General features: G+C 47.3%; 1 protein-coding gene across 2 annotated transcripts in view; it reads left to right on the forward strand.

The window, feature by feature from the left end:
- Nucleotides 1-487: 487 nt before the first annotated feature.
- The window catches only part of CRIM1 (cysteine rich transmembrane BMP regulator 1), a 179,594-nt gene continuing 157,564 nt past the window's right edge, over nt 488-22,517 (forward strand). For both annotated transcript variants that reach the window (XM_070429003.1, XM_070429004.1), the window contains exon 1: nt 488-902. In XM_070429003.1, coding sequence (XP_070285104.1) covers nt 572-902 — 331 coding nt within the window. In that variant the 5' untranslated portion in view covers nt 488-571. The remainder of the gene's footprint in view (nt 903-22,517) is intronic.

Raw genomic sequence — 22,517 nt, forward strand, 5'->3', positions numbered from 1 at the left:
GCGGCGGAGGAGGCTCCAGCCATAAACAAGCGCCCGGAGGAGCCGCGCCGGAGTGAGTGGAGCGGGCCGCGCGCCGCGAGCACCGCGAACCTTCCGCTGCTGCTCCGCGCCCGCTCGGCGGCTCGGGAGGCGGGGACCCGCCCGGGGGCTGCGCCGTCGCCGCCGCTGCCGCTGCCGCTAGCGCCGCGGGGCCGGCCGACGCGGAGGAGGAGAAGGAGGAGGCGCCGCCAGCCCGGGCTGGAGCTGAGCGCCGCCGCCGCCAGAAGTTTGGGTTGAACCGGAGCTGCCGAGAGGAAACTTTTTTTCTTTTTTTCCCCTCCCTCCCGGGAGGAGGAGGAGAAGGGGAAGCCACCGCTGGCGCCAACGCTAGTGGGCTCGGGGTCGGCGCGGCCCGCACGGGAGGCGGGGGCCTCGCCCCGCCGGAGGAGGCGCGCCCCGGAGACCCCCAGGGGGGCGGCGAGGACCGCGGGCGGCGGGTGCTGCGGCGGCGGCGCGTGTGCCCCACGCAGGGGAGGGCGCCCGCCCCGCTCCCGGCCCGGCTGCGAGGAGGAGGCGGCGGCGGCGCAGGAGGATGTACTTGGTGGCGGGGGGCAGGGGGCTGGCCGGCTGCGGGCACCTCCTGGTCTGGCTGCTGGGGCCGCTGCTGCTGCTGGCGCGCTCCGGCACCCGCGCGCTGGTCTGCCTGCCCTGCGACGAGTCCAAGTGCGAGGAGCCCAGGAACTGCCCGGGGAGCATCGTGCAGGGCGTCTGCGGCTGCTGCTACATGTGCGCCCGCCAGAGGAACGAGAGCTGCGGCGGCGCCTACGGGCTCCACGGAGCCTGCGACCGGGGGCTGCGCTGTGTCATCCGCCCCCCGCTCAATGGCGACTCCATCACCGAATACGAAGTGGGCGTTTGTGAAGGTAGGGCCCTGCGCCACGGCCCTCTCCCACCTGGCCCGCGCCGTCCCTCGGCGCAGAACAAAGTTTGGCCGAGACTTCGCGGAGAGAGGACTCCGCGGGAGAAGGGGCGGCCCCCCCTCCTTGGCCCCCGGGAGGGAGCCCCGCGCCCCTCCGTTCCCGCTCGCTGCCTCCCCCCGCGCTCGGCCTGCCGCGGCGAGGTTGGATTCCGGGGGTGGAGGCCGGGGAGCGGGTGGGAGGGGTCGCCCTCCGGCCGTGCACAGGCTCGCACGCGGGTGGCCGTTCGGGCTTGGGCTGCGCGCGGAGGTCGGGCCCTGCGCCCCGAGGTGGGGGTGCCGCGGGCAGGGGCACTGCGGGGCTGTCGCGAGCCCCTCGGGGAGGCCGGCCCCCGTCGCCCTCCCCACGGGAGCGCAGTGTGGGACCGAGTGCCGCACGCCGGCCGCGAGATCCTGTGGGCGGAGGAGACGTGTCTCCATCTCACTCCCTGCGACTCCCTGGTTATTTTTCCCTTGCGCTCTTCCTTCACCCCCTTCCTCCTCCTCCGCATATAAATCAGTTTCAGCCCGGGCGCCTGGCAGCCCGGGGGAAGTTACGTACGGTGGTTACTCATTTATTTGCCTATTGAAAACGGTCGAAGGCTCTCTCTGCTGAATGGAGAGGGGGAAGGGGGCTCGCATCTGGGAGTGAAAAGTTGTTCCTCTTAGTGGCTGCTGTTGGAGATCAGGTATCTGCGGGTTTCCTAGCGCGTTGCCGGTTGCCTTCTTTCTGTTTGACAGCGAGGATTGTTCTCCACGGAGCGTTGCGCACGGGGTGTTGAGGCTGATGGAGGGAGAAAGAGATGAGCTGCGTGGAGCCTCCTCCCCTTCCCCGGGAGGACCGCTGTAGGGAGGGTGTTGGCCTTAAACCCGGCCCGCCTGCCTCGGCCTCGGGGTGCCTGGGCTGGGTTGGAGGCTAGACAGAGGCAGTGAGTTCTTTTTATGTGGCTGATGGGCAGGGCTCGTGAGCACCAGTGGGAACTGGGATCGCTGCTCGGGCTGACGTTGGGGGTGATGGTGCTGTTCTGGGGCACCCTAGTGTCTGAGCAGAGGAGCGGCGAGGCGAGGGGGAGGGACAGGGGCCCTCTGCCCGGTCCCTTCCTTACTGCTCACGGCCAGCACCTAGGAAAACAGGGAAAGAAGAAGGGTTTTTTTTTCTGAAGCAACGCACAATATGTGTGTTGGTTGTGCTGGATACTAGAAAGCGGGTAGGGATTTGATAGGTGTATTAAAAGGCTTCAATTCTGCGGTTTCCCTTAAATACACAGATGTGCATATTTACTTATACCCGCCGTTTTTAGATTTTGGACAGGAAAATCCGGGAGGTCTTCCTGGTTTGGAGGCTAGTGGGCAGTGAGTAGAGGGAATACTTCTCAGAAGGGCTGGGTACTGCCTCCTTAAGACCCTGGGTTAGAAGAGCTCATTCGTCTGGACTGCAAACGCCTCTCACCTGGTGTTAAGTCCCATTTTGTGTTTAGGTCTCTCATCAGGAAAAACCGCCAGGAGATCAACTTCTGATACAGTTTCATGTGTTTGACTTGGGTAACCCTCCATGACTTGGGCTAAAAGGTGCATCTTTGAACCCTGCCACTCGGAGTGTACAATGTACTTAAGCCAGCCCCCCATCAATCTGAAAAGAACAGGCAACCTGAACCGGGGTTAAATGCAGTGGAAACTGCTGTGCTCTGAGAAAGGACTTCGGGAGGCTCTGAAGATTCTCACCCTTGTTTTGTTTCTTCGTGATATATTTCTGGTGGAGGAAATGTGGAGCCTAGGGAACCGTAATCAAGTGTTTTGGCAACAATAGCACCGTGTCAGAGTATATAGTTATTTTGGCAGTTGGTTGGTGAGCCTTTCATTCCTCTGAAATGATGCGATCCCTCATAGCTTCCTTTCTTCTGGCAACACCCCGTGCACTTGGTATTAGCCTTTCAAATCGTTGCTGCCATGACTATATTTGAATTCATGCCCCCTAGCATCGCTTTTCTTTTAGCAGGCCTGTTTTCAGCTACCAACATGGTGTGTCCAGGGCACTTTGTTTTATTTTTTTTTAGAATTCTAAAAGCAGCAATCAAGTTACATTCTGAACCTATGAAACCAAAGTTAGAAGGACAGTGTTACTTGGCACGATATATGGTTGGATTTAAACAGGCATTTTCAAAAGTGTATCTATAATTTCCATTGTTTCACTTTACTACAAGATTTATGGAAAACATAGCTTAAGTGAGTAACCTTTTTTCTTTTTTAGAATTAGAGGAGTCTTTACACATCAGTAATTATTTAGAAGGTGCCGACTTTCTCTTGTTTTTCTGTTACTTTGCAAGAAACTTCTCAATGGCCAGTGTTTTCCTTAGTTTCCATTTTTATTCAGAGAGTCACACACTGAAATATGGTTATCATAACTAACATGAATAGGAATTCATATATTTTATTCATGTTGAAGTCTCTTTTGCTGCAATTTTTGCACTAAAATGACCCCTACTGGTTGTATCTGTTAATGAAAACTCTTGAAAAACTTCTTATTTAATTGGCTCCACTGAGAAAGCATATTGCTTGGTATAGAAATATTATCATGACTAACCTACCTGCTTTGATGACATAACTTAAATATAAATTACATTGCTCTGTTTGCCAACTTACAGTAATTTTTGTGTTACTTCGCATACTGGTTCTGTGTGTGAGGGATTATATTGTTAACTGCAGTTCACAGAGTGAGTTAGATAAATCAGTGCAGAAATGGACCCCTTCCAACTTATGGCGCAATGCCTTAGGTTTTTAAGGCACACTGGTCCATCGTAGGCTCTCAATAAGTGTGCATTGGATAAGTGAACAGTCCTCTCCACAAAAAGAAGACTGAGGAAAAAATATTTTCTGAAAGGTTAAATAATGTGAACAGTTGGGTCCGGTGGCTCACATGATACCGACACTCGAACTTTTGGGGGCATAATTTAGATTGCTATTGAGTATATCCTCATTAAGTTATTAATAACAAAAGTTTTAGATAATTGCATTTTAAAAATTGAGCCTAGAACCAGACACCTATGGTTTTTTCTGCTTTCTCTCAGTCCAAAAAGTGAGTGCTGGCCCAGCTGGTTTGGCTCAGTGGATAGAGCATCAGCCTGCAGACTGAAGGGTCCTGGGTTCGGTTCCAGTCAAGGGCACATGCTCAGATTGCGGGCTCGACCCCAGTAAGGGGGGAGGGGGGAGGTGCAGGAGGCAGCCAATCAATGATTCTCTCTCATCATTGGTATTTCCTTCTCTCCCTTCCTCTCTGAAATCAGTAAAAATATATAACAAATAAAAAAAGTGAGTGCTGGCCTTTGGGAAGACCCAACTCTTTCCCGCTTCCAGGCATTTGGTGAGTCTTCCTGTGCCCTTGGCAACATCCTGAGTGGCCTGTTTCTTGGCTGGGCTGCCTGCCTCCAGGTAAATCGCCTGGAAGCCAGAGAAACAGGTTTGGATTCTGAACTGTGGAGCAAGAAGACTGGACGGGAGAGCTCTTCGGGAGATCCAAGACAGAGTGTTGAAAAGCGACTGAAGGGGGATTTTCTAGGAAGAATGTTCTGATTGGACGGTGAGGATTACATGTTGAGATAAGGGGGTGAGGACCATTTTTTTTTTCCTCCTAATGTGGAAGAGTACGTATGCTTTGGTAAGGGGTGGGGAGAGGTGCCAAGGAGAATCTTCTCTAAGTAACAAAGGGCAGATGGTGGCTTGCGTGTGTGGACAGAGTGAGGTGCAAGCTTGCTGAGTGGCGTTGCCCTGAAAACGTGGCTGTGTTAGATCCAGGTGATGGGTATCGCAGTTGAGCACCAACTTTCTTTCCAGTGGTTGTGTCCTCTTTATGGAACTTCAGTATTTAACGTTCCTTCTACCCACTTTCCGTAGGGCAGTGAGTACAAGAATCAAGGATATGTTCTGGGTGCTTACAGCACAGAACAGACTGGTTTTCTGATACTGTTGCCATAATGTGTTTCATTTTCTCCAAGTCTTCAGTTAGCATGAGCTTTGCCATGCCTGCTAGAAGCAAACAGAGAGCCTATAAAAATACATTCATAGGGTATGGGAAGAGAAATGCAAGTAAAGAAGGAAATAATTAGTTCCTCCCAAAAGTAAATATTGACAGAACACGGAGAGACTATTCACTGCACATATACAAATGACAGGACTTTCTGACCTTCACTTGGACTATCAAGCTTGCAAAGTCCTCCTCACTGTTACTGAGGAGTCTGGTCACATAAAAACACTGGGCAAAGGAATTGCAGAGGTCCAGAAAGGCAACACTAGCACGTCTAGAGACATGTGCAGCCATTAACACATATTTAACAGTGACCAGGACGGTCTACTACAAGCAATATGTTGGCAGTGCAGTTGTAAGCAGATTAATTTGTGAAGAAAATTGTTCTGAGCAGTGCTTAATGACGGGTATTATATCCAGGTGTAGGCGGTGTTTCGTGATGTGGTGCAGGTTTCTGTGTTTTGTGGGGATTGATTAAAATGCAGTGATCTGCATGAACAAGGGGATAGCTTGCGGGGGGGGGGGGGGGGGGGGACATAGGGGACAGGCATTATGAAGTTGGGGGAAATCGATAAAACAGATGACCCTGAGAAGATAATGGAGTGGGAGGACTAAAGAATGACAAATGGGAGAAGGGAAAAATATTGAATTCATCTTAGGGCAACTATGTCATCCTTTGAAGAATAATCCAAAACACATTCCAGACATTAATTGTGAAATTCCTGAAAAATGTGGGTGTGTTTAACGTCTTTCAGGCTATGGCACTGACATGAGAGATGGCAGTGCTGCCTTGGCGTGTACATACCATCAGATAGGATGTGGGAAAGTGAGTGGAAGGTAAATACGTTTGGTGAGGCAGGTTCCTGTGACGCTGTGTTCCATACAGCGCATGTAGCATCAGGATTTTGGAGGCGCCCTAATAAAGCTCCATTAATTATTTGAGGAAGAAACAGTGGACGAGTCAGGCATGCATGCATAACTAAAAGCTTTCCTTCTCAGAGGCGGAATTCTCCAAAATTGAATTTTCAAACATCTGACTTGTCTTTGCATGGAAAGCAGTCACTCATTCATTGATCATCTATTCTACTAGGCCCTCTGCCGGGGCTGGGGAGCAACCGGAGAGCCCAGGGACCTCTCAGATGAGTTCCCCACTCTTGACACTCTTAATCAAGATGAAGAATTAGGCAGCAAGACCTTTAAAAAGTCTACATAATCATATAAGTTCGAGCCAAGTAGAAGTGAATCTGGGAGTCTGTATGTGATTAGCTGGTGAGTGAAAGATGGGGCCAAAATTTTTTCTAGGAATCACAGGATCTGGGAGGATCTTTGCAAGCTCTGGTAGCAAAGCGGAAAAGGAGAATTCAAATTCGAACTAAATTTAAAAGTACGAGTGGGAGTTCTTTGGGGTGGGGGAGGGGACCCTCCCCATTCTTAGAGCCTGTGCAGTACAAAATAGTGTTTCCCAACATCTAAGAATGAGGCTGCATTCTTAACACTTTAGGAGCCGTGGCTCACAATGGCAAGTTGCCATTGGAGAGTGATGTTCTCTTTGTTCTGGCTTGTTCTACTAGGCAGATGAGCGTGGGCAGTGAGTGAACTGAGAGGTGTCCCTTTATCAGCATCTGCCAGCTTCACCCACTCGCTGCTGCTTGTCCTGGCCAGTTAGCCTGGTCAAATCATGGAAAATCTCTGTGCTTAGACAAGGTTTATGGACACAGGGTGGGGTTGAATATACTTACATTTAAGAAAGCTTTCAAGGTAAACACTAGTAAGTGTTCATTTTGGGCCCACACGAAAAGAATAAAATTTAAAATAGGTCCCTTTTTCGCCTGTTACAGAACGGACAGTTTTCACTTCCTTACCTCCCTTCCCCCAACCCTGGTTAATTGCCAATGTGAAAAACTTGAATTAGAAATTTGGTTTCTGGGGTCAAATCTGCACTCCGTTTTTTCTGTGCATCTCAGTTTTCTCATCTGTGTAGTGGGTTAATAATAGTGAATAAATTCCTCCCTGTGAAGCACTTAGAAGAATGAATGGCATGGAGTAAACAATAATGATGAAGCTGCTATTCATATAAGTAAAACAACTTGATGTGGACTCATTTTCTTGTTCGGCTTCACCCTCATCTACCTGAGTAATTGCTCATCAGTAAAGGAGTTTGAGTTCTTAGGAAGGGAGTGAATTATTATTGAGTTCAAGTTCCCCCTCTCCCTTCCCCCAACACTATAAGTGCATTGAGTTAAACAGCTTGTTTAAAGGCCTCTGAAGTTATTTGCGGCTTTCCCTCCTGTTGCCTATTTGTTATGCTTTGTCTAAATAGTTTCTACCAAGTTCGTATATTTTGGGTCAAAATAAAGAAGGAGGGATCTGTCATTTTCTTCATTAAGTTGTAGGAATTGTAAATGTATAACTATAACCATTTATCTGTGGGCTGGTATTTTATTTGGGAAAGGGGAGGGCACCTAAACTCTGCTATAATCAGTAATGTGTTTTCCTTCACATTATATTCTGGAGGATTTTGCTCCTAGCTCTCGGGGGTGACACTGATGGATACCACTGCCCCACTCCTCCTGTTGCCACAATGGGTATAAGCTAGGCAAAAGCAGAGGCCAGACATTTAACCAGTCCATTCCTGTTTTCTTTTAGCCCTCGTTTCCTTGCCATCCTTCCACTCAAGTATTTACTATGGGGTTTGGTTTTTGTGCTATATAGTGGTGCTACCACTTCTAAGCCTGAGTTTCCTTAGCTGTTAATAGTAATAGGTACCACCTATGTTTGCGGCGAGGGTGAAATGAGAAAAAAACTGTGCTTCTGAAATGTTAACGTGCATACAAATCACCCGGGGGTCTTATTAAACAGGTGGGTTCTGATTCAGAAGGTCTGGGCCAGGCCTGAGATTCTGCGTTGTTGATAAACTCCCAGGTGGTGTCAATGCCGCTGGCCCCGCACCTCACCTTTAATTAGCAAAAAGCTAGCTGGTACTGGGGCACAGAGTGGGGCATCTAAGTAAGAGCCGCCATCAGGATAATTCCTTTTCTACCACAATAAAGAAGATAGGGGCCCCGCTTTCACAGAGGCCATGGTCTGATGGTAGTTAGCTGAGGCAGTTAATTATAGTCCAAGACAGATACTGCCAAGCTCTGGGATATGGAAGTGCTGGCCTCCCAGGAGGATTAAGAGGGGCCCTAACTCTGACGCCGCCGCCGACCACGAGGAAGAATTTAGTGGAGGGTGTAGCGCCAAGCAAGGCCCGAGGGTATCCTTTCCTCCCTCCTCCAGTGCACGATGTTTTAGGAAATAGAAAATAGGCGTTGGGGTTAGGTAAACCTCTGTTCAAATCTCAGCTTGGTTATTGCTTGAACTGTGAGCAGCCAGCTTGCTTGGTTGTTTGGGGCTTCAGTTTCCTCATCTGTGAAAATGGAATTTTAATGGCTTTCTATCAAGTAGGTATTATAGTGAGGATTGGTGAGAATGAATGTACATATATATTACGTACGTGTGTGTGTGTGTGTGTGTATGCATATCATGGCTAGTATTCCTGCTACAAAATAGATTGTAAAAAGATAATTAATATTAATTCTAATTTCCATCCTTTCTCATTTTCTTCTTTGTTAGCTTTCCCTATATATACGATTTTTTAAAATTCAACTTTGTGGACACACATACCTCCTCCACACTTAACTAAGTCTCTTTGGCAGAGGACTCAGCCAGAGAAATTTTGGCCTCAGGTGTTTGTAAGAGAGAACGGGTCTGTGAAGTACTGAGAGCCGGGGACCCTGAGTCCGGGGTTTCTGGACCAAGGGAACATTCATTCATCTGATCCCGCTCAACTTTGTAACTCCCAGCCCCTCTGTTGTTTCTTCAGCGCAGTGTGGACACTTGCTTGATTTTGTGGTTTGACTCCTTGACTTCCAGAGAGCTACTTCCAATGAAGGTTTTTAAAAAGGTGACATATCTTAATATTGATGGCACATGGTTTTGTGAAAGTGAATTGCATTTCTTTTATTAGACGGTTTTCTGTGAGTTTCCAGGCATCCCTGGAGATCCTGGGAGTATCGCCACGGCCAGGTTGGGATGACTGAGGGCACAGGAGGAAGCAGCAGCAGGCCCGGCGGACTCAGACACAGGGCAGCTTGGGAGTGAGCCAGGAGGTCGGGGCCGGCCCAGGTCCATGTCTTGCTCTTCGTGATCCCATGCGTCCCATCCATCTTTCCTGTGGGCTGATACTGCAGCCTCCCTGTGGATTTTTAGTGCGGTTTTCCTGGGAAGTCTTTGTGCAACAATGGAAGGCCAGAAAAGAACCCCTAGAATGGAAATATCTCCGCGCCTCTGTTCCTGATGTAGATGTGGTCGGTCCCACTTTAGGAAGACAGAACTGTAACTCTTCCTTCATGCCTGGCTTTGGAGTAAATGGGGTCGGAGAACTCACAAGGCAAATCCTTACGTTGGCCATTATGGAACAAGGAGGAAGAACTTGATGAAGATATAATCCTAGGGGTCAGTAGTTGATAACTTTTTATTTTCTTCTTGACAACCAAACCTTATCACACAGTAGAAATTGATTTTTTTAGTGTTTTATTTATTTATTTTATTGATTTTATACAGAGAGGAAGGGAGAGGGAGAGGGATGAGAGAGAAACATCGATCAGCTTCCTCCTGCACATTCCCTACAGGCGGTGTGCCTGCAACCAAAGTACATGCCCTTGACTGGAATCAAACCTGGGACCCTTCAGTCCACAGGCCGACGCTCTATCCACTGATCCAAACTGGTCAGGGCTGTTTTTTTTAATTTAAATTCTTTATTGTTGAAAGTATTACATTTCTCCTTTTTCCCCCCATTGACCCCCGCCCCCCCGCCCACTTCTGCCCCCCCCCCCCCCGCCCCCCAGCACAGGCCCTCATCCCCCTACTGTCTGTTTCCATTGGTTATGCTTATATGCATGCATACAAGTCCTTTGTTTGATTCCGCCCCCCCCCCCCCCCCCATGAGGTTTGACGGTCTGTTCCATGCTTCTGTGTCTTTGGATCTATTTTTGTTCATCAGTTTATGTTGTTTATTATATTCCACAAATGAGTGAGATCATGTGTTTTATTTATTTATTTTTTTTAGTATTTAGTAACATGAAACCTATGAGCAAAATGAGGTAAACTTTCAAATTTCAGGGTTTCATTTAAGTATATATTTGTCAAATTGAAAAATAAACCCTAATTGGAAATGTGCTGGGAACATTTGTCTTATGAACATTAGGTGTTAATTCTATTTAAAGGTGTTGCCATTTTATATTTTAAGTTTCTGAGAATATAGTTTGAGGAGTCTCCTCTGGGAATTTTAGCTATGTATTTAACACACTATGGCTACAGCAGGTTAAAAAAAAAAATACTGTAGGGACTGTGCCTGTTTTAGTTAGCATTTCAAAACAAAAACCATAAACAAACATCTCAGACTCAAGACAGAAAGGAATTTGTGGCAGGGCAGAATGAAACCTGAGCCTGCGAAGTCCTGGTCTACCAGAGGTAACTTATTTAGCTTCTCATCCAAAGGCCACAAAGCAAAACGGGTCACAGCTGTGATATAACAAAAGTCATCTATCTCAACAGGGCAGGGCTGTGATGCCTCTTTTTTTAAGACACCCCAAGACCTTCCCAAATGAGGCAAAGCTACCTTGAGGAAGTGTGACGGGAACTAGACTTGCGGTATTGAGATAGACGTGTATGTAGTAGGACCACTTCAGCCCTGGAACGTGGGAGGGATCAGCCACACGGGATGGGTGGGCTCTGTCCGCCCCCTCGGAGGGTGTGTTTATAATCTGCAGAGGAAGAACATCCCATCGTCTTGTCAAAGGCAGATCTTGAAAACCTTCCTACTGTTTTGCACTTTCCATAGTTTGGAGCCTTGCCTTTTATAAAAAAAGATATGGGCGTTTACATTCTGAAGTGAGGAACAGGGATGGATTGCAGACAGTTTTATCTCTGAAAGCCAGCGTGGAAAGATTATGAAATGGTTAGAGGAAGATTGGGTGTGCTGTTTCTATTTCAGAGCCATGGCGTTCTCATATTTTGGACAAGTTCTAGGGACATTTGTCACCACTATCTATGACAAAGCGAAGGGTCAAATAAATTCTATATTTTAATCGAAAGAATAAGTGGGTTTGTGCATATCCTGGCTTGTTGCAGGGAGGATTTAGGGCTGCTCCCAAAGGTACATATCACAGAATTCTTGTGCATGAGATTGGCTTGATAGCCATGGCTCCCAGATCCCCCTTCATTTCTTAGTAGCTCAGAAACTGAAATAAAACCTCCCGGACTTCCCTTGACTTGACTTTGCCTTAATGTGTCAAAAGGGCATTAAATGGTTACCTCCTGGAGGCAGAGGGACTGAACCAGGTATCTTAAGGCCCTTCTGGTGGTAAGACCTATGTTTTTATTACAAAGGAGTGCTGGGCAGGAGTCAAATATTACCTTGTGTTTGCAGAGCTAAGGCAGGAGAAGGGGGTGGTGTCTACATGATTCTTTGCCTAATGCTATAAACAGAAGGGCTTGGAGGAACCGATGGTTAGTTTTCATAGATGGGGCGGAGACAGCAAAACATCGTTATCTATCGGGAAGTTAGTGGCACCTTTTAAGTGCTGGCAATCTTTAAGCTTTATTAACTGGCCTAATCTGGACTCAAGGTAGAATGTATGCCTGCCTCTCTGTGCCGGCCTGCTGCTTTCGATCTTGCTCCATTTTTCTCATTTACTTCATTAATTATTAGGACTGTGAGGTAGGTGGGTGACAGATACGCAAAGGGAGAAGCTTGAGCAAAGACAGGCCAAAACTTGCTGAAATTCACATGCTCATTTCTGCCTCTGACACTAGGCGAGTTGAGTAATTGCTGTCTCTCCTAATACTGCAGGCAGCAGCCAAATTCTCAGCATTCTTTTACCTTTGCTGCTGTTTTCACTTGCCAGGGAGTCTCCTGAAGGAGCTGACTGAATTTAAAGAAACATAACAGGAATAGTGCCTGGAAGGAGAGGCCCTGGCCGGCCGCGGAGAGCACCTGGGTGCCTCATGTTGGAGGACGAAATGATTATAGTCTCCGCAGAGGGACCTGCTGCCCTCTGGCCAGCTCCTTGTCCCTCCCTGCGTCATTCCCTCCCTGTGTCACTGAGCCCTGGGACCAGGAAGCTCTTTGGCCTGTAGGAGAGCAGATCTCCACTCTTTCAAGTTCAGGCCAACAGTGAAGCTTGGAAAGTGGTCTGTTGGGGACTAGAAAGTTTACTCTTCCTTCGCCTGTTACCCAGCGGCAGGGCCTAGAGCGCAGTGAGGTGGTGTGGACCTGTGGCTCTGAGATGTGATGTAATTTGTGTTACTCTAAAAGATTGCGAGGCTCAGCACAGCCTCACCAGCAATCAAATTGCTTTGCCTTGTGGATATTACATTTTTGCCAAGAGCAGCCTTGCAGAATGAGGTGCTACTTAATTCCAGTTGGGCATTTATTCGCTAACAAGTCTGCTGAATGCTAAATGCTCCATTTGGGAGTGTGCGACATGAGAAAACTCAGCAGCTAATTATTATGTAGATCTCTTCCATGATTCTCACTTTCAGTTCAATTACCTAAGCTGCCAATCGCTAGCCATGTGAATTTCTTTAATTTCTTAGGCTTCTGTAATATTTTGCTTTTGACTCTTCCAAAGATTTTTTAAAACCTTTTTTTTTTTTTTTTTTTGCTTCAATCTGGACAACTGCTGTAAGTTTACTAATAACAGGATAGGAGTTGTATGTTGTTTAACAGAAAACACTTCTAGTACTGTGGGGTGCTCTCTTTCCTTCCTTTCTTTTCTAAAGATAATATCGGAAGTTAAATCCTGTTCCGGATCTTATCCTCTCTTTTCCAGGGTAGATTTCGGGATAGCTAATAGTGGTGGCGATTGAAATAACCATGGATGGGGTGGGTGTTCTTTCACTAACCGGAGCTTTTGCCTAAATGGGTTTGCTTCACTCGCCTTTGGTATATCAATAGGTCTTTATTTGGTTCCCTTCCTGCTTGGTTGGTTGCATGTGAGCTTCAGAACTTTTAAAGGTGGGGGCGGTAATGAGAGTCTGAGTAACTGAGCCAACACTTGGAAGCCAACTCTTGGAAGCAGCCAGAGGGTGCGGTTTGCTGCCTTCGGAGACAGTGCTAGAATGTCCATGTGGTTCCGCCAGGCCCGCATCTTTGGCTGTGCTTTGACCCTCCTTCCCTGGTGAATCCCTGCCACAACCCAGGGCAGGCGGTATCCCAGGTGCCCTGGAAGCCACTGGAAAGGCTTGCTTTCCAGCAGTCCTTTCACGGGCCTCCGGATCTTCCCAGCATGGCTGCACGTGGCTCTCCATCCATCTGTAACCCAGGTATTAAGAGTTGCTGCCAAGCTTCAAGTCCTTGAGGACCCCTTGCCGTAATGGTGTCGGCACTAACAGCTGGCAGGAGAGAGTTCAGCAGAGATGTTTGGAGGGGACGTGACATTCATTTGACACAGTGGGATACGATACTTGGGATCAGACAGTGATAAGGCGTCATGAAACAAGGATCCTTACAAGGAGCGGTGGACTTGCTGGCCTGCAGACATGTGCGCAGGATGGTAAAATATATCTGTAGCATCGGCAGCCGGGCCCCTGGTACAGTTACAGATAGGACTCAGAGAGAGGCAGGAAGCCGTGATAATTCCTTCGTTCAAGATGTAGTTACCTACCTTTGTGCCTCTGGACATCCAGTGTGTGCGTGCCTGTGTTCACTTGCTGCTGAGGGCTCGGCACAGATAAAGAATACTTGGCATTGTGTTAGGGCTGTGCCGAAAACAACTTGCATGCCAGGAGCAAATTAAGTATACTATCTGCTCTGTAGATCAGCAAACTGAAAATGACTTCTCAATAAATAAAGATTGTGCATTGTCCTAATACATTTGGAAAAAAAACAAACACCCCAATTCTAATTAAAGTGCTCTGGCGTTTAAACTGCCTCGTTAATTGGGAGATCGCTATGTAGGCAAGTGGAGTTCAGTAAGATCACGGACCGATTTCATTTCTGGGGGGATTAGGACAAAAAGTTTGGTTACCCTGAAGGCAATGTGGGATGATTTTTTTTTTCCCCCTAGTAGGTTATCAGTAAACATAGTTTTTGGCCTTACATAGGAATTTTAGATGTGATAGCAAAAAGGAAAAACAGAAACTTAGGGTGAGAAATGGAATACCTCTCTCTGTAGGGAAATAAGCGAAGGAACAGAAGCCAGAAGTTGTTGTTGGAAGGAGGTTCAATTCTTTTCAAAGGCAATGCTGGGAAAAGGTGAGCCACTGCAAGAAGGTTATGGACTATGTGTTCAGGAAAGTGTGTTCAATGCTCTGGAAAGAAAAAGGGGAAGGGTTCTCTGCCAACAGAGTCCCGGAAAACTTGAGGGAGATAAAGTATTTACATGCTTTAATAACCTAAAACATGTCCAAAAGAAATATATAATTACAGCTACGTTTGGCACTGAACATAGTCCACGTATTATATTTTTTAAACTGTGTGTGAATATGTAAGCATATGCCCTTGAGTCGGAAATGCTTGGGCGATACTATTTCTTGAGAGAATGGAAAAGTGGAAGGTATGAGGAGCTGCACAGAGAGAAAACGGGGGCCGGCTGCCAGTAAAGAGGAACAGTGACCTTTTTCTTTAGAAGGGGCTATATTTCATATGCATAATGATCCCAACTTTACCTAAAAAAAATAATCTCAGTATAAGAAGCATTTAACTTCCCCGAGAGCCTCAGTAATTTGCATGTTATTACAAAAAGCCCACGGGTAAGGGGAAATTAGACTCCTAAATTCAGTCCCTGACTATCCTCCTGAGGTTCAGGTTTTCCAACTTTATTTCAAGTCTGTCTTAGATGGAGAGAGAACTCAGAGATTAGGAGGTAACATGTGACACGTACTGTATAATTTCTGTTGCAACCAAAGGTGTGTGTGTTGGGGGTTGGGGGGGAGGGTGGGTGCAAAGCCAGCAACTGGAAAATGGGTGTGGTGGTGCCGGCTTTCAGATTCCCAAAGTTACCTTAACATCCTTCTCAATGTGTTCTCATCCTTCAAACCTTGCTATACTCTGCTGGTTCCTTTGTGAAGCCTTCCTGCCCTGCCCAGGAAAAAGTAATGCCATCCCACCCCCTACCTCCACCCCCAGTGCCCACAAATAGCACTTTCTCCCTCCCTGGTTAGAGCACTGCTCACACTGTGTTAGAGTTCACATTGCTGAACCCCTGCCTCATGATGATCACCCCAGTGCCAGGGTTGTGTGTTATTCTAGCGCTTGGCACACAGGAAGCATTCAATGCACATTTGTTGACTAAATCTAGACTCAAGGTCATCCAAGATATTATACAAACACTTCTCCATCTGAGCTGTTGGGTTCGCATCGTGGAAACTGAAACAAACAACACACATACCTGTGGAGAGAATCCCAGTGCGAAGCCACATCATCGCAGAAGGAAGCTCAAACCTGGTTCACCGGGCCGGCGTCCTCCTCCTCTGCCCCTACCCCGGATCCTTCTTAGAATTTATTTTTCCAATTTTGCTATGACAGGTTAGTTTCAGCTGTATTTATTTTGGCAACTATGTAAAGGTATTTATTTTATTTGTGAGGACTTTTCTTCTTGCCGGTTTGTCATAAAGGTGTCATCTTTCACTCACCAACCCTTCATCAGCTCCTGAGAATTTTCCTCGTGGGTGGGTGGCTGCTTCTAACCTTCCTGCCACCAGGGATCGAGTGCTGGTGAGATGCTATGGTGATCAGCTGCTTGTAAACAACGGATAAACAATCCTGCATTCCTGTACGACGCGCTTCACATGGCCAATGGCTGATTGATGATGATAAAACAGTGTTTCATACCCTCACAAAATCCAGGATAGGGTCTTACACATGTATGTTGGCTGGTCGGGAGGGAGTTTAACTTAACAAGCATGTATTGAATTTTTAGTGCCATGCCCACGAAGGGCACAACTTATTTTCTGCTCCAGAGGTGATCTCCCAAAGTCCTCAGGAATGTCTTTGGGGAAGGAAATCCGAAGCCCACGACAGAAGGGTGGAAGCGGGTGACTGAATAAGAAAAGTGCCTCACACAATGGTTTGAACAGGAAGTCCACAGGAATGCAATACTATAAGGAATTTAAAAAAGCAAAATCCCATTTGGATTCACTCCAAACCCTACGACTTCCGGGACGGAGGAATTCTTGATGACTCACGGCTGGAGTCCCAACTTGTTATTGAGCAGCACCGGAGTTGTTTTTCCTTCCTTCAGCGGCAGTCATGAACTCTTTGTTTGTTTGTTTACTTTCCAACGGTCTTAGGGTGGCTTACAAATTAGGACAGTAAGCCATTAGCCACTTAAGGATACAACAGCAAACTACAACCTGTGGATGATACATTTGGCTCTAGATTTTCAACTGCTAAAGGAGAGAGGTTTGGCCAAGATAAAATAATAGACAGGGTCATAGACACATATACACAGTTACCCTGATAATAAGCTTGGGCACCTATACCCCTTTATCACTAGTGAATGTGCCCAGAGAGTCCCATTTTCTTAGGGCAAGTTTAGTTTTGATGTCTCTGCTGAAAAAGTTTCAGCTTTTCCACAGGTAAGATGCTCATCTCACACGTGATGATAACTGTGCCTAATGTGATTGTCATGATTGGTGGCTTTGTAGTAACCTACTTCAGAGCCTTTTATTCATTGCCACCATCATTAACAAAAGTGTTGGGGGAGGCGGGGGCTAGGTGGGCAGGCTGTAACTGATGGCCCAGTAAAGTTAAGGCTGTAGCGGTCTCCTTCTTTATAACGCCCTGACAAGGGAGGATTCTAAGCAAGGTAATTCCTTGAGGTCCCATTGTTGATTGTCCTGTAACTGCTTAAAACTTTTATGTGGCCTCATGAGCATGGAAAACTTAAAATCCAGCACCCAGAGCTGGGAAGCAAGTATGCTCTCCTCCTTGGAGTGTTGCCCTAAGACTTTTATCAGCAGGAGGAGAATTTAACTTGATGGGAGATACTGCCCAAGTCAGAGATGAGTGTATCCCAGAGCCTGTGCTTCCTCAGTTAATTTAAGGCAGCGGTAGAAGGACCCAGAGCTGTTCTTGCTGCTGGACTATAGCACAGTTACCCTCAGTCTTTAATAAAATAAATGAATGGAGACAGAGGACTGGGAAACACACTTGAAGGAGGGAGTGCCCCTCAGGTTGAAAGCCAAGGTAAACAATGCTTGTAACGGAAAAGAAGACTGCCTGGCAGGGGAGAGCCGGAGGAGTGGGTGCGAAATGGAACCACCGAGAGCCACTATCCGCTATCGCGATTGGAGTGTCCCCGAGTCCCTAAAAGAACCTCTCAGCTAGCTAGTTAGGGGAAAAGCGTTTCTGGAACCGGCCTCTGACTATCCTGCCATGCCTACAGCTGGACCCAGAGACAGCGCTGGGGGAGAAAAGGTCACATTTGTGCTGGAGAAAGCACGCAGATGGGGCTCTGAGGGGTGGAAGTGAAGTCGCCCGTGACCTAGGGAAGGCCATGCAGGGAGAGCCAGTGCCCTGGCAGAATGCAGTGGGAAGGCGTCCCCGAGTCTGTGTGCGATTTAGTTCATGGAAACAGAGTCATTTTCTCTCTGTCTGTCTTTCATTATGGTGGAAAAGTATGTCATTACAGTGGACAGCTGTGCACACTTTATAAATCATGTGGTGCGTGCACACGCACACATCCATATATGCAACATACACACAAAACCCCAAAAATCCTCACAGGACCCATGTTCTTCTGACGGTGTCTCTAGCATGTCCATTCTCCCATCCCGATAGCGTTCTCATCACATTGGAGCTGTTGTTAGGATCTGGGAATGCCAACAGAAGACAGATGTCTGTCGCTGGCCATCATTCATTCGTTAGTTTAAATGAATACATGCAGATTGTCTCCTGAGCGGCTTGCATGAAGCGGTGGGCGTCTCACTCCTGTGCCTCCTCTTCTGTAGTCGGGAAGGCACTGCATCAGGTGTATAGTTGCCGACGTCCTGCCCATGCTTTGCGTTGAGAAAGGTGGGCCATCAGAAAGGACTGCTGCGGAAGCGCCTTAGAACTGCCCAGACGCAGAAGATTCTTGGAGCTTGGGTGCATGTGGGAAAGGGCCCTGCCTTGTAAAACGAGACCCACCCAGGTCCCTTCAGTGGTCACTCCGAAAGGTGTTCCCTGAGTTTCCCTCTCTGCGGTTTTCCTCCTTGCACATCTTATTTCCCATGACTCACTATGTGTTACTCTGGGGAAATTTTAGGCCCTCTAGCTTCTTTTTAAGAAAATTGTTACAAAGGCAACATAACTTTACTAGACAGTTTGGGAAACAGAGAAACAGTGATCCAAAATGCTCTTGTTCCAAACACAAGAACTAGTTTTTTGTTTGTTTTTTGTTTATATATACACACACACACACATACACACACACACACACACACACTGTTAGTCTCCTTCTCTACACATATTTTATCTATCATACCTCCTGTATCTTGCCCTTCTGCACTTAAAATGATACCAAATGCATTTTCCTATGTTGCTATATAGTTTTCATTATTATGACTCAAGCTGATGAATAAAGGTGTACTGAATGCATATTTCAACTCTATTTCTTTTCCACCTTTCAAAGCTTTTGGGACTCTAGAAAAGGCAGGGCGAGGGAGTGACGAGGGGTGGGGGGAGGATAGGGAGGGGCAGGAGGTCATTCCAGGTGAATTTAAGAGAAAATGCTGTGCAGCTTAGCTTCTATTCCCGAGTGCCCAGGCTCTCCAAGCAGATGACCGCAGTTGTCTCCTCTCCCCTTTCGAAGGGCCTGGCCACTCTGCACCTGAGCGGCAGCTCCTGTGTGAATGGGGCTGGGGCCTGAGGACTGTGGCCCTTCATTGTTTTGTCTTTTATCTTTGCTACCACCAGGACTGTCCTAACTCTAAGGACATTAAAGCTTTTTTTAAAAACCTTTTCCTCTGTTAAGTAACGATTTGTAGGCTTTGTGCAAATAGCCAGCCCACTGGGTAAGCATGTTTTAATTCTGTTGCTTTTTTTGTAGCGCCTTATTGGATTGCAAATGTTTATTTAGTATGAAAAATGGACATAATTAACTGCGTCCTAAATAGGGACTAGCTATTAATTTCAAGATTAATTCGCAGCCTTTGTGCTTTGCATCCAGGTGACATATGCTCTGATTACCAAGGACTTTATCTGAGGATTTAAAGTAGTTTTCCGCTTCCACCATTTTACAAATGAAAACCAGAGGCCCAGGAGTTAGCCAGCGGCACAGACATAAAATTTGGAAAAACTGGGATCATTTTCCGGGTTAAGTTTGTTGAAATTCTATGAGGGAAAAAAAGACATTTTTTTCCCTTTTATTATTATTGGCTGATGTACTAATAAGTAGCTTTTACAACTCAAGATACTGGTTTCGTATTCAAAAGGTTTATATAGCATCTGTTGTACTCTCTCAGATTCATTTCAGTCATCTTCATTTTAAAATACAAATTCTCACCCAAAACCAGTGTGCAAACAGTATGCAAAAATGAAATCACTAGGCTTCAGATATCCTATATAATAAAAGGCTAATATGCAAATTGTCCACTCGATCAGGAGTTGGACTGGGAGTTTGACCAGGGGATGGGGACGACCAGCCAACCGCCTACGGCCCCTCCCCCCGGCCGGCCCCGCCCCTGATCGCCCCCCACCACCACCTTAATTGGGGGCAAGGTTGGCCAGCCAACTTCCTGAGTCCCATCCCTCCGCCCAGCCCGATTGGGCCCCAGTCGGGGTGGGCTGGCCAGATCCCACCCATGCACAAATTTGTGCACTGGGCCTCTAGTATTTTATATACATTTTAAGTGCTTTTGGTTTATCAAAAGAAGGAGGAAATGTTGATTACTTCTTTAATATTAAATGACTGGTTCTGAGTGATAAATCTTTGAGAGTTTATAAACCATGGGTGATACCTTCCAGGTAAAAACTTCCAATCCAAGAGACATTGGCCTGCACCTGGCTGCTTGCTTGTTGGAGACAGTGTCTGTTCAGACTCCTTTAAGCCACATCACGTAGCAAAGCCAGTGTGTGTGCACAACTGGGATACAACAGATACTTTCTGGGCCGACGTATTGATTCAACATAAACAAGCATACTTTGAACTGCACAATTTGAAGGTGGAATCACACATTTAATAGTTTAACCATGGATGTTTGTGGAATTTTAGTTATATCGTGGGACAGTAACATTAACTAAAGTCAACAGGTGTGGAACAATTTTTTAAATAATTAAAGCACAAAGTTTAGTAGATATTTACATTCAACAATACTCAGCAAATCTTTGACACCCACCGGCACCACCACCACCACCACCAGAACATGTATGCTGAAATTATGTCTCTGGAATGAATAAAAAAAAGGTGTGGGAAAGCTGACCACTCTTGGGGGAAAGGTTTGTGGAGAGGGAGGGGGCTTGGGGCTCTCCTACGCTTTGGCCCAGCATTGCTTTTTTGTTTGTTTGTTTTGTTTTTTACTTTTAATTTCTTTATTGATTAAGGTATTACATATGTGTCCTTATCCCCCCATTCTCCCCCCCCCTCATGCCCTCACCCCCCTGTTGTCTGTGTCCGTTGGTTAGGCTCATATGCATGCATACAAGTCCTTTGGTTGATCTCTCCCCCTTACCCCCACCCTCCCCTACCTTCCCTCTGAGGTTTGACGTTCTGATCAATGATTCTCTGTCTCTGGATCTGTTTTTGTTCATCAGTTTATGTTGTTCATTAAATTCCATAAATGAGTGAGATCATGTGATATTTATCTTTCTCTCACTGGCTTATTTCACTTACCATAATGCTCTCCAGTTCCGTCCATGCTGTTGCAAATAGTAAGAACTCCTTTTTTTTACAGTGTAGTATTCCATTGTGTAGATGTACCACAGTTTTTAATCCACTCATCTGCTGATGGGCACTTAGGCTGTTTCCAAATCTTAGCTGTGGTGAATTATGCTGCTATGAACATAGTGGTGCATATATCCTTTCTGATTGGTGTTTCTAGTTTCTTGGGATATATTCCTGGAAGTGGGATCACTGGGTCAAATGGGAGTTCCATTTTTAGTTTTAGAAACTCCATACTGTTCTCCACAGTGGCTGCACCAGTCTGTGTGTATGATAACCATTTATACGACTTTATTTCAAGGTGGGAATCAAAACATCATCTCCAATATTACACAGTTAATCATTAATCAGTTGCTCTTTATTACCAATCAAATGGCTTGTGTTTTCTCTTCAGAAGCGTTTTAACAATGTGATTCTAAATGTTTCCGCCATTGGATACTGTCGTTGGCCTGTCTGTTCCTTGTCCAGGGGTGGAGAGCAGCAGGAGAGAGCTGCATTTCCTTGCTCACGGAGCCCTGGAGCTTGGCCAACTCGGAGGAGAGGGGAGGAGGGGAGGTGGGGGTTTGAGAGCCTGGGTTTATTTCTGGCTGTTGAGATGTGAGACTGGGGAGAAGGCATAAATATAGTTTGAGGGAGGTTGCAGGCTCCGAGGTTCTCGCCAGGGGTAAACGCTGCATGGATTTGTTTATGGATGGATTTGTTTATAGCAGCTTTACGCGTTTACCTCTGGGAGTCGGTGCTTCCAAGGGGCGCCGCTCCGCGTCTGGATCTCATTTGGTGGGTGTCGCCAGGGTCCCCCCAGTGTACCGGCCACAGCCACTTTGGTTCCTTTCTTTTTGAATTTGTAGTCAACTTTCTGGCCTGCCAGGACAGTTGATTTAAAAAAAAAAAAAAAAAAAAAAGAAAGAACAACAAGCGTCTTGAGAAAAGGCAGTATGTACATACTAGACCCGTACAGCATATAGGGCTGGAGTTATGGGATGTGGGGTTTGCGGCCCTGTCTGTGCAACACCGTCTCCAGGGCACCCAGAGAGCAAGGGCACCACTCCGTGCCCCCAGGCCCGCGTCTCTTGTCTGTCTATGGGTTGGTCACTGATTTCCCCTGGACGTGGTCTGAACCTCTTTCCCTGCATCCACCCATGTGGGTTCACGAGGGCCCTCATCCAGCCACTGCCCTGGTCAACCCCAGTCCTGCACACAGGTGCTGTCTGCTGTTGGCAGCCTGGGGACAGTGCCAACAGTGCCCAGAGAACCCAACCACAGCTCTGCCACAGCTCTGCTCATCTGCCTGCCTTTACTGTGGCGCTGGTCGCTCCCAGTGCTGGCCCTGCTCCCCAGACCTGAATCACTCTAGTTTTGAGGCTCCTCACCCACCTGTATGGCTGGCACACTGAGCTCCTCACCCATCTGTATGGCTGGCACACTGGGGCTCCTCACCCACCTGTATGGCTGGCACACTGAGCTCCTCACCCACCTGTATGGCTAGCACACGGGCTCCTCACCCACCTGTATGGCTGGCACACTGAGCTCCTCCCCACCTGTATGGCTGGCACACTGGGGCTCCTCACCCACCTGTATGGCTGGCACACTGGGGCTCCTCACCCACCTGTATGGCTGGCACACTGAGCTCCTCCCCACCTGTATGGCTGGCACACTG

This window comes from Myotis yumanensis, unplaced genomic scaffold, assembly GCF_028538775.1.
Source record: "Myotis yumanensis isolate MYYU_CA2020_CCGP unplaced genomic scaffold, mMyoYum1.0.hap1 SCAF_11, whole genome shotgun sequence".
Lineage (NCBI taxonomy): Eukaryota > Metazoa > Chordata > Mammalia > Chiroptera > Vespertilionidae > Myotis > Myotis yumanensis.